The sequence below is a fragment of the Oncorhynchus clarkii genome, chromosome 30, assembly GCF_045791955.1.
Source record: "Oncorhynchus clarkii lewisi isolate Uvic-CL-2024 chromosome 30, UVic_Ocla_1.0, whole genome shotgun sequence".
NCBI lineage: Eukaryota > Metazoa > Chordata > Actinopteri > Salmoniformes > Salmonidae > Oncorhynchus > Oncorhynchus clarkii.
Window position 1 is genome coordinate 45,178,956 of NC_092176.1, and position 15,000 is coordinate 45,193,955.

A 15,000-nucleotide genomic window follows, 5' to 3' on the forward strand; every position below is an offset into this window, starting at 1 on the left:
GGAGAGGTTTAATAAGGACCAGAGGGGAGGAGAGGTTTAATAAGGACCAGAGATAAGGCAGAGGTTTAATAAGGACCAGAGGGGAGGAGAGGTTTAATAAGGACCAGAGGGTAGGAGAGGTTTAATAAGGACCAGAGGGTAGGAGAGGTTTAATAAGGACCAGAGATAAGGCAGAGGTTTAATAAGGACCAGAGGGTTTTTGTTTTTTACCTTCAAATGTTCTGTTCCACATGCGATAGGTGATCTCTGCTCCGTCCTTCTTGGTGAGGCCGTTCCTGATGGCTTCGTGCAGCGCCAGGGCGTACAGCAGCAATGCATCATGGAACCCTTCCATAAACATGTTGATCTGGAGGAAAACAACAACAGGGATTAATCACCTGATCTCCTCCCGTCGTACTGTATCACAGAGTCTTGATCAACTTTCAGACACGCTTTTAACAGAGCCTTGCAGTTAGTCAATGGGTGTCTAGCCTTGAAAACCTTTGAAATGATGAACGAGGACCAAAAAAATTACCACATACAAATTATCTTAGATAGATGCTTCCCTCTTTGCTCAGAATGTGAAGGCCACTGGCAACAAAAATGTGTCAATTTATATAGTCATATGACAACGCTGGTACTCGAGGCCTTCAAAATAAGTGGAGACAATAACCGCAAGCAATAATCAAAACAAAAGAAGAAACGGTTAATTGAACCCAATATCAACATTTTGAAATGGCCCTCGGTCTCTGGACTAAAGCCTGGGATTTGAATTGAAGAGAATGGTCCATAAGCCCCGAAAAATGATACCAAGCATCTGGAAAGGTCCTGTATGGAGGAATGGTCTGAGATCCATCCGAATGTGTTCTACAATCTCAAAAAAAAAAACAGAGACAGGCTCAGTGCTGTTATCCTCGCAAGTGGAGGGATCTAGAGTATTGACAGCAGGGGAGGGTTCTAGAGTATTGACAGCAGGGGAGGGTTCTAGAGTATTGACAGCAGGGGAGGGTTCTAGAGTATTGACAGCAGGGGAGGGATCTAGAGTATTGACAGCAGGGGAGGGTTCTAGAGTATTGACAACAGCGGAGGGTTCTAGAGTATTGACAACAGCGGAGGGTGCTAGAGTATTGACAACAGGGGAGGGTTCTAGAGTATTGACAACAGGGGAGGGTTCTAGAGTATTGACAACAGGGGAGGGTTCTAGAGTATTGACAACAGGGGAGGGTTCTAGAGTATTGACAGCAGGAGAGCGTTCTAGAGTATTGACAACAGGGGAGGGTTCTAGAGTATTGACAGCAGGGGAAGGTTCTAGAGTATTGACAACAGGTGAGGGTTCTAGAGTACTGACAACAGTGGAGGGTTCTAGAGTATTAATAACGAGGGAGTGGGGTAGAGTATTGACAACAGGGGAGGGTTCTAGAGTATTGACAACAGGGGAGGGTTCTAGAGTATTGACAACAGGGGAGGGTTCTAGAGTATTGACAACAGGGGAGGGTTCTAGAGTATTGACAGCAGGAGAGGGTTCTAGAGTATTGACAACAGGGGAGGGTTCTAGAGTATTGACAACAGCGGAGGGTTCTAGAGTATTGACAGCAGAGGAAGGTTCTAGAGTATTGACAACAGGTGAGGGTTCTAGAGTACTGACAACAGCGGAGGGTTCTAGAGTATTAATAACGAGGGAGTGGGGTAGAGTATTGACAACAGGGGAGGGTTCTAGAGTATTTACAACAGGGGAGGATGCTAGAGTATTGACAACAGGGGAAGGTTCTAGAGTATTGACAACAGGGGAGGATTCTAGAGTATTGACAACAGGGGAGGGTTCTAGAGTATTGACAACAGGGGAGGATGCTAATGTTTTGACAACACGGGAGGGTTCCAGAGTATTGACAACAGGGGAGGATGCTAGAGTATTGACAACAGGGGAGGATGCTAGAGTATTGACAACAGGGGAGGGTTCTAGAGTATTGACAACAGGGGAGGGTTCTAGAGTATTGACAACAGGGGAGGGTTCTAGAGTATTGACAACAGGGAAGGGTTCTAGAATATTGACAACAGGGGAGGGTTCTAGTGTATTAACAACAGGGGAGGGTTCTAGAGTCTTGACAACAGGGGAGGGTTCTAGAGTATTGACAACAGGGGAGGATGCTAGAGTATTAACAACAGGGGAGGGTTCTAGAGTCTTGACAACAGGGGAGGGTGTCAGGTTGGATGGGGAGTGTCGCTGTACAGATGTTTTCAGGTCTCCCCAGAGCTGGGTGGTTGAAATATGAATGACAGTCATCCAATATGCTGTAATAGAAATAAGACCATGTTCATAAAAAAATATATATATGTATCACGCTCCCTCATCTTAAATGGCATTGACCGCCACTGAAACCTAGGCTGCTATAGTTTGCTTCAGAATGGATCAGGTCAGCATTTTGTTTCTGCAAAAAATATTCTGTAAAATTCTTAGCTCGATATTTGTGTATTTTTGGGAAACGAGCAAATTCCCTTACCTTTATTGAAACGATTTGACCATATATTTGGAGGGAGGAAAGTACGTTTACTTGTGTTGTCAGCATTGAGAAAGCAAACGCTCTCTAAAATATGAAACCACAGGCCTCGGAATGTAGTATCAGCCTCTCTTCCTCCCCCGCCAGTGATGGGCAGCAGAGCGAGTAAAACATACATAAATGAATAGATTGTTTAAAAAGAGTTGGTTGTTAGCTATATCAGCCTGTTCCCTGCCGCCGTGGGGCTGCTAATCGGCTGCTGAAGGTGAATGGAAATACACAGCCATCACCTCGGCTGGTACATGTACTGAGTTCCCCCTGAATAGCAGTCCTCTGCAGCGCACAGATTACTTCCTGTTTAGGTTGGGCACTGGATAGATTGATAGAGAAGACATGGAATGGAACAATGATCCCAATCAGAACGTGATCAACTATTAGTATCAGTCTAACAGGATCCACAGCTCTTAGGGGGTATCAACTATTAGTGTCAGACTAACAGGATCCACAGCTCTTAGGGTGTCAACTATTAGTGTCAGACTAACAGGATCCACAGCTCTTAGGGTGTATAAACTAGTAGTGTCAGACTAACAGGATCCACAGCTCTTAGGGTGTCAACTATTAGTATCAGTCTAACAGGATCCACAGCTCTTAGGGGGTATCAACTATTAGTGTCAGACTAACAGGATCCACAGCTCTTAGGGGGTATCAACTATTAGTGTCAGACTAACAGGATCCACAGCTCAAAGGATGTCAGTCAAACAGTATCCACAGCTCTGAGGGGGTATCAACTATTAGTGTCAGACTAACAGGATCCACAGCTCTTAGGGTGTATAAACTAGTAGTGTCAGTCTAACAGGATCCACAGCTCTTAGGGTGTTAATCTAACAGTATCCACAGCTCTTAGGGTATCAACTATTAGTGTCAGACTAACAGTATCCACAGCTCTTAGGGTGTCAGTCTAACAGGATCCACAGCTCTTAGGGTGTATCAACTATTAGTGCCAGACTAACAGGATCCACAGCTCTCAGGGTGTATCAACTATTAGTGCCAGTCTAACAGTATCCACAGCTCTTATGGTATCAACTATTAGTGCCAGTCTAACAGTATCCACAGCTCTTAGGGTATCAACTATTAGTGCCAGACTAACAATATCCACAGCTCTCAGGGGGTATCAACTATTAGTGTCAGTTTAACAGCTCTTAGGGTGTATCAACTATTAGTGTCAGTCTAACAGGATCCACAGCTCTTAGGGTGTATCAACTATTAGTGCCAGTCTAACAGGATCCACAGCTCTTATGGTATCAACTATTAGTGTCAGTCTAACAGTATCCACAGCTCTTAGGGGGTATCAACTATTAGTGCCAGTCTAACAGGATCCACAGATCTTAGGGTGTCAGTATAACAGGATCCACAGCTCTTAGGGGGTGTCAACTATTAGTGTCAGACTAACAGGATCCACAGCTCTTAGGGGGTATCAACTATTAGTGTCAGACTAACAGCATCCACAGCTCTTAGGGGGTATCAACTATTAGTGTCAGACTAACAGGATCCACAGCTCTTAAGGGGTATCAACTATTAGTGTGAGTCTAACAGTATCAACAGCTCTTAGGGGGTATCAACTATTAGTGTCAGTCTAACAGGATCCACAGCTCTTAGGGGGTATCAACTATTAGTGTCAGACTAACAGGATCCACAGCTCAAAGGATGTCAGTCAAACAGTATCCACAGCTCTTAGGGGGTATCAACTATTAGTGTCAGACTAACAGGATCCACAGCTCTTAGGGTGTATAAACTAGTAGTGTCAGTCTAACAGGATCCACAGCTCTTAGGGTGTTAATCTAACAGTATCCACAGCTCTTAGGGTATCAACTATTAGTGTCAGACTAACAGTATCCACAGCTCTTAGGGTGTCAGTCTAACAGGATCCACAGCTCTTAGGGTGTATCAACTATTAGTGCCAGACTAACAGGATCCACAGCTCTCAGGGTGTATCAACTATTAGTGCCAGTCTAACAGTATCCACAGCTCTTATGGTATCAACTATTAGTGCCAGTCTAACAGTATCCACAGCTCTTAGGGTATCAACTATTAGTGCCAGACTAACAATATCCACAGCTCTCAGGGGGTATCAACTATTAGTGTCAGTTTAACAGCTCTTAGGGTGTATCAACTATTAGTGTCAGTCTAACAGGATCCACAGCTCTTAGGGTGTATCAACTATTAGTGCCAGTCTAACAGGATCCACAGCTCTTATGGTATCAACTATTAGTGTCAGTCTAACAGTATCCACAGCTCTTAGGGGGTATCAACTATTAGTGCCAGTCTAACAGGATCCACAGATCTTAGGGTGTCAGTATAACAGGATCCACAGCTCTTAGGGGGTGTCAACTATTAGTGTCAGACTAACAGGATCCACAGCTCTTAGGGGGTATCAACTATTAGTGTCAGACTAACAGCATCCACAGCTCTTAGGGGGTATCAACTATTAGTGTCAGACTAACAGGATCCACAGCTCTTAAGGGGTATCAACTATTAGTGTGAGTCTAACAGTATCAACAGCTCTTAGGGGGTATCAACTATTAGTGTCAGTCTAACAGGATCCACAGCTCTTAGGGGGTATCAACTAATAGTGCCAGTCTAACAGTATCCACAGCTTTTAGGGGGTATCAACTATTAGCGCCAGTCTAACAGTATCCACAGCTCTTAGGGGGTATCAACTATTAGCGCCAGTCTAACAGTATCCACAGCTCTTAGGGTGTATCAACTATTAGTGCCAGTCTAACAGTATCCACAGCTCTTAGGGCATCACCACAGGCAACATGCATATAATTGGCTAGTCGGTCCGAGGGATGAAGATCAGTGTACAGAACGTTCCGCCCGAGAAGAAATCCATTCAGTGATGGTTGATTGATTCATTTTGAATGAGGAAACCGACGACGGGTAGGTAGGTGTTGTAAGCTCATCCGGCCAATGGAAATCAGTCAGACGGAGAACGTTCAGACCCAAATTGCGTTGAGTTAGTAGTTGATTCTTGTAAGGACGTTATTAAGACACCTACAGTCAATGTGTGTTGTTTTATTTAGAGACTGAGTGGAACCCACGGTCACGTGTTTTGGAAAAGTGATCACTATGTTAGAAAATTAAAAGGCGAGCTGAACGTTGGTAACTTCGTGAATCGTATAGCCTAGACCACATGGGAGCATGGCGGTGCCCCATTGGAACAGGTCTTTGACAGGATCACGCCGGGATATCAGGAGTACTCAGTGACTCACGCAGGGATATCAGGAGTACTCAGTGACTCACGCAGGGATATCAGGAGTACTCAGTGACTCACGCCGGGATATCAGGAGTACTCAGTGACTCACGCCGGGATATCAGGAGTACTCAGTGACTCACGCAGGGATATCAGGAGTACTCAGTGACTCACGCAGGGATATCAGGAGTACTCAGTGACTCACGCAGGGATATCAGGAGTACTCAGTGACTCACGCAGGGATATCAGGAGTACTCAGTGACTCACGCAGGGATATCAGGAGTACTCAGTGACTCAAGCAGGGATATCAGGAGTACTCAATGACTCACACAGGGATATCAGGAGTACTCAGTGACTCACGCAGGGATATCAGGAGTACTCAGTGACTCACGCAGGGATATCAGGAGTACTCAATGACTCACGCCGGGATATCAGGAGTACTCAGTGACTCACGCAGGGATATCAGGAGTACTCAGTGACTCACGCCGGGATATCAGGAGTACTCAGTGACTCACGCAGGGATATCAGGAGTACTCAATGACTCACGCAGGGATATCAGGAGTACTCAGTGACTCACGCAGGGATATCAGGAGTACTCAGTGACTCACGCAGGGATATCAGGAGTACTCAATGACTCACGCAGGGATATCAGGAGTACTCAGTGACTCACTGTGTCTTAAGTGGAAGGGTAAACCTTTCAACATTTCTGTTGGTTTCATGGTTTCTTGTGAAAACAAATATGGGCCAAATTGTTTGTTTAGCTAGAGACTGTGTGTGGACTAACTCATTGTTTACACTGTCTGGTACTTAGGCTGCAAATGGCCGGAGAACAGATGATTTTCTGTGTGGTATTATGATTGTTATGGTAAACAGATGGAGGTCTGTTTACACCAGGATAAAACAGGGTCAAGCGGCCTCATATACGCTGGAAATATTGGACCCCTTGTTAAAGATCAGCAAAAAAAGACTGTATAAAATGAATAATACAAAACACTGAGCTGCTAAAAATGGTTTGAATTATATTATTTTATACTGATACAATTGCTTAGAGTAAGAGATTTTGAAACGTCTCCTCTGTGTAAAGGTGAGACTCTCACCTACATGTTTGTTGTTTCGCTCTAGAATGGCCACAGGCCTCAGAAGACTCGTCTGAAGGTTCCCCGGTGCGAGTCGAATACATTTATGGAAGCACAGTGCATCCCGAAAGTATTCAGACCCCTTGACTTTTTCCACATTTTGTTACGTTACAGCCTTTATTTATAAGATTGATTAAATCATTTTTCCCCCCCTCATCAATCTACACACAGTACCCCATAATGACATCACAGTACCCCATAATGACATCACAGTACCCCATAATGACATCACAGTACCCCATAATGACAAAGCAAAAACGGCAAAAAAAAATCAAAAACAGAAATACCTGATTTACATAAGTATTCAGACCCTTTGCTGTGAGACTTGAAATTGAGCTCAGGTGCATCCTGTTTCCATTGATCATCCTTGAGATGTTTCTACAACTTGATTCGAGTCCACCTGTGGTAAATTCAATTGATTGGACATGATTTTGGAAAGGCAGACACCTGTCTATATAAGGTCCCACAGTTGACAGTGCACGTCAGAGCAGAAACCGAGCCATGAGATGGAAGGCATTGTCTGTAGAGCTCCGAGACAGGATTGTGTCGAGGCACAGATCACTAGCACAATAAGAAATACTTGTCGACAGACTTGTGACGTCATCAGGGCAGTGATTGTGATAGTGTCCTCTATTTCTTCCTCTTGGCTCAATGCTGGAGCGTCCCGGCCCTCAGTCTACTTCAGCCCCACAGGAACCAACTTTGGGTACTGCCACTAAAAGTAGCAACCACATGTTAACTTCTTCACACTGGTGAAAAGTCACACAACACTAGCCTAGTCTTGCCTCATCTTAAGGACATCCTTGGTTCTGAAGCCAGTCAACCAGGTGAGAGAAAATGGAATTAGCCTGATCCTAGATATGTTGTGCTGTCAATGACTATCAGAGTTGGCAAGACAACACAAACAGATCTGGGACCAGGCTAGAGTTGAATAGCAACGGGCTAGAAGAATAAGACAATGCAGTGTTTGATACGCCAGTACGGCCATGCAGGTCTGGTCTGTTGGTGGCAACCTCTACCAACCATTGTCTCTCAACAGGACCGTGTGGATGGTGAAATCTACTGGGAGCAGGAAGCTGAAAGAAGAGACAAAGGAAAAAGCTATCTCCCTCCAATTGCAGGCCAACCCCCCCCCCCCCCCCCCCTTGTCCTCCAATCGCCCACAGCAGGCCAACCCCCCCCTTGTCCTCCAATCGCCCACAGCAGGCCAACCCCCCCCCCCCCTATTCCTCTACCCTCAACCATCTATTACTGATGTCCTTCCTCTACCCTCAACCATCTATTACTGATGTCCTTCCTCTACCCTCAACCATCTATTACTGATGTCCTTCCTCTACCCTCAACCTCTCCCATCTATTTCTGATGTCCTTCCTATAACCTCCCCCACTCCCATCTATTTCTGATGTCCTTCCAATAACCTCCCCCCTCCCATCTATTTCTGATGTCCTTCCAATAACCTCCCCCCCTCCCATCTATTTCTGATGTCCTTCCAATAACCTCCCCCCCTCCCATCTATTTCTGATGTCCTTCCAATAACCTCCCCCCCTCCCATCTATTTCTGATGTCCTTCCAATAACCTCCCCCCCTCCCATCTATTTCTGATGTCCTTCCAATAACCTCCCCCCCTCCCATCTATTTCTGATGTCCTTCCAATAACCTCCCCCCCTCCCATCTATTACTGATGTCCTTCCTCTACCCTCAACCTCTCCCATCTATTTCTGATGTCCTTCCAATAACCTCCCCCCCTCCCATCTATTTCTGATGTCCTTCCAATAACCTCCCCCCCTCCCATCTATTTCTGATGTCCATCCAGTTTGATTTGCCATATATTTTTAACTGTGCTGTTTCACTAAAGTTCCAAACCTGTATACATTCTACAGACACAGTATATTTTACATTTGTCTTATCTTGGATTTCTATTTGCCATGTATTTTTCAACTGTGCTGTGATGTTTCACAAAACCTTTCTATTCTCATTGTTTCTACAGTAAATTAAAGATACACATTTTTTTTTGCTAAAAGTATTATTATATTATTGATCGATTGACTATGACTTTTCATTGAGAACTTAGATGGAAAGCTACTGAGGATGGTAGCTGACTCTATAGCCACTCCTACTGAGGATGGTAGCTGACTCTATAGCCACTCCTACTGAGGATGGTAGCTGACTATAGCCACTCCTACTGAGGATGGTAGCTGACTCTATAGCCACTCCTACTGAGGATGGTAGCTGACTCTATAGCCACTCCTACTGAGGATGGTAGCTGACTCTATAGCCACTCCTACTGAGGATGGTAGCTGACTCTATAGCCACTCCTACTGAGGATGGTAGCTGACTCTATAGCCACTCCTACTGAGGATGGTAGCTGACTCTATAGCCACTCCTACTGAGGATGGTAGCTGACTCTATAGCCACTCCTACTGACTCTATAGCCACTCCCATCTGTCATATCTTTAATCTGAGCCTAGATGAAAGTCTTTGTCCTCAGTCCACTCCTACTGACTCTATAGCCACTCCTACTGACTCTATAGCCACTCCTACTGACTCTATAGCCACTCCCATCTGTCATATCTTTATCCTGAGCCTAGAGGTCTCTGTCCTCAGGCCTGGAGGGAGGCCAAAGTGATAAAGCGGCCTTTACTGGTTCTAACAGCAGACCTATCAGCTTGCTGCCAGCTCTTAGCAAATACAATTCTATTTCTCTGTAAACAAATTAACAACAGACTTTCAGCATGCTTATAGAGAAGGGCACTCAACATCTAGGAAAACCAAAGTTCCAAAGACTGGGCCTAATATAGTGTATAAGAGGTCAGGCTGGGCCTAATATAGTGTATAAGAGGTCAGGCTGGGCCTGATATAGTGTATAAGAGGTCAGGCTGGGCCTGATATAGTGTATAAGAGGTCAGGCTGGGCCTAATATAGTGTATAAGAGGTCAGGCTGGGCCTAATATAGTGTATAAGAGGTCAGGTTGGGCCTGATATAGTGTATAAGAGGTCAGGCTGGGCCTGATATAGTGTATAAGAGGTCAGGCTGGGCCTAATATAGTGTATAAGAGGTCAGGCTGGGCCTAATATAGTGTATAAGAGTTTAGGCTGGGCCTGATATAGTGTATAAGAGGTCAGGCTGGGCCTGATATAGTGTATAAGAGTTCAGGCTGGGCCTAATATAGTGTATAAGAGGTCAGGCTGGGCCTGATATAGTGTATAAGAGGTCAGGCTGGGCCTGATATAGTGTATAAGAGGTCAGGCTGGGCCTGATATAGTGTATAAGAGGTCAGGCTGGGCCTAATATAGTGTATAAGAGGTCATACAAGACGTTTTGTAGTGATTCATATGTTGATGATGTAAATAATATTTGCTGGTCTGTGATGTGTAATGAGGAGCAACCAGACGCTGCTGGTCTGTGATGTGTAATGAGGAGCAACCAGACACTGCTGGTCTGTGATGTGTAATGAGGAGCAACCAGACGCTGCACTTGACGCATTTATGAAACTACATATTCCAGTGACTAAGAAGCACCCATTAAGAAAATGACTGTAAAAACTGTTAAATCCCTGGGGATTGATGAGGAATTGAAAAATGATTTTGTTGAGAGGGATGAGGCAAAAGGTTATGGCAAATAAGTCTGGCAGCCCAACTGACTGGCAAACGTACTGCACATTAAGAAATCATGTGACTAAACTAAATAAAAATCAACTATACTATGAAACAAAAATAAATTATATAAAGAATAATAGTAGAAAGCTTTGAGGAACCTTAAATGAAATTTTGGGGAAAAAAGCCAACTCCGCTACATCATTCATTGAATCAGATGGCTCGTTCATCACAAAGACCACTGATAAAGGCACTGTTCCAAGGCCGTCATTGAAAATAAGAATTTGTACTTAAAGAGGTTGTGTTGTGTATCCTGTCTGTTAAAGAGGTTGTGATGTGTTGTGTATCCTGTCTGTTAAAGAGGTTGTGTATCCTGTCTGTTAAAGAGGTTGTGATGTGTTGTGTATCCTGTCTGTTAAAGAGGTTGTGTATCCTGTCTGTTAAAGAGGTTGTGTTGTGTATCCTGTCTTTTAAAGAGGTTGTGTATCCTGTCTGTTAAAGAGGTTGTGTATCCTGTCTGTTAAAGAGGTTGTGTTGTGTATCCTGTCTTTTAAAGAGGTTGTGTATCCTGTCTGTTAAAGAGGTTGTGTATCCTGTCTGTTAAAGAGGTTGTGTATCCTGTCTGTTAAAGAGGTTGTGTTGTGTTGTGTATCCGGTCTGATAAAGAGGTGTTAAAGAGGTTGTGTTGTGTATCCTGTCTGATAAAGAGGTTGTGTTGTGTATCCTGTCTGTTAAAGAGGTTGTGTTGTGTATCCTGTCTGTTAAAGAAGTTGTGTTGTGTATCCTGTCTGTTAAAGAGGTTGTGTATCCTGTCTGTTAAAGAGGTTGTGATGTGTTGTGTATCCTGTCTGTTAAAGAGGTTGTGTATCCTGTCTGTTAAAGAGGTTGTGATGTGTTGTGTATCCTGTCTGATAAAGAGGTTGTGTATCCTGTCTGTTAACGAGGTTGTGTATCCTGTCTGATAAAGAGGTTGTGTATCCTGTCTGTTAAAGAGGTTGTGTTGTGTATCCTGTCTGTTAAAGAGGTTGTGTTGTGTATCCTGTCTGTTAAAGAGGTTGTGTTGTGTATCCTGTCTGTTAAAGAGGTTGTGTATCCTGTCTGTTAAAGAGGTTCTCTGTGACCACGGTGTTATTAACCCCAGCAGACAGGCCACGGTTGCCAGTTTCTCTCTGCATTCAGAGACAAAAGGAGAGTCCCAGGAGGCCTAACACTTCCATTTATCTGCAGACTAATCAAGTATGCTGGGATTTACAGGGGAATTAGTGAAGTGTACTGGGATTTACAGGGGAATTAGTGAAGTGTACTGGGATTTACAGGAGAATTAGTGACGTGTACTAGGATTCACAGGGGAATTAGTGAAGTGTACTGGGATTTACAGGAGAATTTGTGACGTGTACTGGGATTCACAGGGGAATTAGTGACGTGTACTGGGATTCACAGGGGAATTAGTGACGTGTAATAGGATTCACAGGGGAATTAGTGAAGTGTACTGGGATTCACAGGATAATTAGTGACGTGTACTGGGATTCACAGGGGAATTAGTGACGTGTACTGGGATTCGCTGGGGGCCTAGTGAAGTGCGCTGGGATTCGCTGGGGGCCTCGTGAAGTGCACTGGGATTCGCTTGGGGCCTTGTGATGTGCACTGGGATTCGCTGGGGGCCTAGTGAAATGTACTGGGATTCGCAGGGGGCCTAGTGAAGTGTACTGGGATTCGCTGGGGGCCTAGTGAAGTGTACTGGGATTCACTGGGGGCCTAGTGAAATGTACTGGGATTCACTGGGGGCCTAGTGAAGTGTACTGGGATTCGCTGGGGGCCTAGTGAAGTGTACTGGGATTCGCTGGGGGCATAGTGAAGTGTACTGGGATTCGCTGGGGGGCCTAGTGAAGTGTACTGGGATTCGCTGGGGGCATAGTGAAGTGTACTGGGATTCGCTGGGGGGCCTAGTGAAGTGTACTGGGATTCGGTGGGGGCATAGTGAAGTGTACTGGGATTCGCTGGGGGCCTAGTGAGGTGTACTGGGAGTCGCTGGAGGCCTAGTGAAATGTACTGGGATTCACTGGGGGCCTAGTGAAATGTATTGGGATTCGCTGGGGGCCTAGTGAAATGTACTGGGATTCGCTGGGGGCCTAGTGAAATGTATTGGGATTCGCTGGGGGCCTAGTGAAATGTACTGGGATTCGCTGGGGGCCTAGTGAAGTGTACTGGGATTCGCTGGGGGGCCTAGTGAAGTGTACTGGGATTCGCTGGGGGCATAGTGAAATGTACTGGGATTCGCTGGGGGCCTAGTGAAATGTACTGGGATTCGCTGGGGGCATAGTGAAATGTACTGGGATTCGCTGGGGGCATAGTGAAATGTACTGGGATTCGCTGGGGGCATAGTGAAATGTACTGGGATTCGCTGGGGGCATGGTGAAATGTACTGGGATTCGCTGGGGGCCTAGTGAAATGTACTGGGATTCGCTGGGGGCATAGTGAAATGTACTGGGATTCGCTGGGGGCCTAGTGAAGTGTACTGGGATTCGCTGGGGGCCTAGTGAAGTGTATTGCGATTCGCTGGGGGCCTAGTGAAGTGTACTGGGATTCGCTGGGGGACAAGTGAAGTGTACTGGGATTCGCTGGGGGCCTAGTGAAGTGTACTGGGATTCGCTGGGGGCCTAGTGAGGTTTACTGGGATTCGCTGGGGGGCCTAGTGAAATGTACCGGGATTCGCTGGGGGCATAGTGAAATGTACTGGGTTTCGCTGGGGGCCTAGTGAAGTGTACTGGGATTCGCTGGGGGCCTAGTGAAGTGTATTGGGATTCGCTGGGGGACAAGTGAAGTGTACTGGGATTCGCTGGGGGACAAGTGAAGTGTACTGGGATTCGCTGGGGGCCTAGTGAAATGTACTGGGATTCGCTGGGGGCCTAGTGAAGTGTACTGGGATTCGCTGGGGGCCTAGTGAAGTGTACTGGGATTCGCTGGGGGCCTAGTGAAGTGTACTGGGATTCGCTGGGGGCCTAGTGAAGTGTACTGGGATTCACTGTGGGCCTAGTGAAGTCTACTGGGATTCGCTGGGGGACGAGTGAAGTGTACTGGGATTCGCTGGGGGCATAGTGAAATGTACTGGGATTCGCTGGGGGCATAGTGAAATGTACTGGGATTCGCTGGGGGACAAGTGAAGTGTACTGGGATTCGCTGGGGGCCTAGTGAAGTGTACTGGGATTCGCTGGGGGCCTAGTGAGGTTTACTGGGATTCGCTGGGGGGCCTAGTGAAATGTACTGGGATTCGCTGGGGGCATAGTGAAATGTACTGGGTTTCGCTGGGGGCCTAGTGAAGTGTACTGGGATTCGCTAGGGGCCTAGTGAAGTGTATTGCGATTCCCTGGGGGCCTAGTGAAGTGTACTGGGATTCGCTGGGGGCCTAGTGAAGTCTACTGGGATTCGCTGGGGGACGAGTGAAGTGTACTGGGATTCGCTGGGGGCCTAGTGAAGTGTACTGGGATTCGCTGGGGGGCCTAGTGAAGTGTACTGGGATTCGCTGGGGGCCTAGTGAAGTGTACTGGGATTCGCTGGGGGGCCTAGTGAAGTGTACTGGGATTCGCTGGGGGGCCTAGTGAAGTGTACTGGGATTCGCTGGGGGCCTAGTGAGGTTTACTGGGATTCGCTGGGGGGCCTAGTGAAATGTACTGGGATTCGCTGGGGGCCTAGTGAGGTTTACTGGGATTCGCTGGGGGGCCTAGTGAAATGTACTGGGATTCGCTGGGGGCCTAGTGAAGTGTACTGGGATTCGCTGGGGGCCTAGTGAAGTGTACTGGGATTCGCTGGGGGCCTAGTGAAGTGTACTGGGATTCGCTGGGGGCCTAGTGAAGTGTACTGGGATTCGCTGGGGGGCCTAGTGAAGTGTACTGGGATTCGCTGGGGGCCTAGTGAAGTGTACTGGGATTCGCTGGGGGCCTAGTGAGGTTTACTGGGATTCACTGGGGGCCTAGTGAAATCTACTGGGATTCGCTGGGGGCCTTGTGAAGTGTACTTGGATTCGCAGGGGGCCTAGTGAAGTGTACTGGGATTCGCTGGGGGCCTAGTGAAATGTACTGGGATTCGCAGGGGGCCTAGTGAAATGTACTGGGATTCACTGGGGGCCTAGTGAAATGTACTGGGATTCGCAGGGGGCCTCATGAAGTACACTGGGATTCGCAGGGGGTTCCACTCTGTCCATTTACTTTATTTAATGTATTATTCATGGTCTCTATTGCCTGCTTTACCATGTCTTGCTTCTTAATAATGGCACTTCCTGGTTTAAATAAAGATTAAATACATTTGAGGAATAACATTCAAAGCAGATCTGAAATGTTCCTGATTGTTTCCCCAGTCGATGGCCTAGCCCTCTGTGACACGCACATGCAGCCCCTGGCAAATCGTTTGAAGGGACGAATGCTATTCACTCCTTTGACGCAAGTCGACAGTTGGAGGTACGATTATAATGTGCTCTAACAGTCTGGCTGTCAAGAATGACAAAGTTTCTGTTAATATATCTAATTACTTCAAACTAATGTTGGCTCTG

At 46.3% G+C, this 15,000-nt stretch overlaps 1 protein-coding gene across 1 annotated transcript in view; it reads right to left on the reverse strand.

The window, feature by feature from the left end:
- LOC139390034 (atrial natriuretic peptide receptor 3-like) overlaps window positions 1-15,000 on the reverse strand; it is a 97,493-nt gene that overhangs the window by 52,155 nt on the left and 30,338 nt on the right. The window contains exon 4 of the mRNA XM_071137145.1: window positions 211-346. Coding sequence (XP_070993246.1) covers window positions 211-346 — 136 coding nt within the window. The remainder of the gene's footprint in view (window positions 1-210; window positions 347-15,000) is intronic.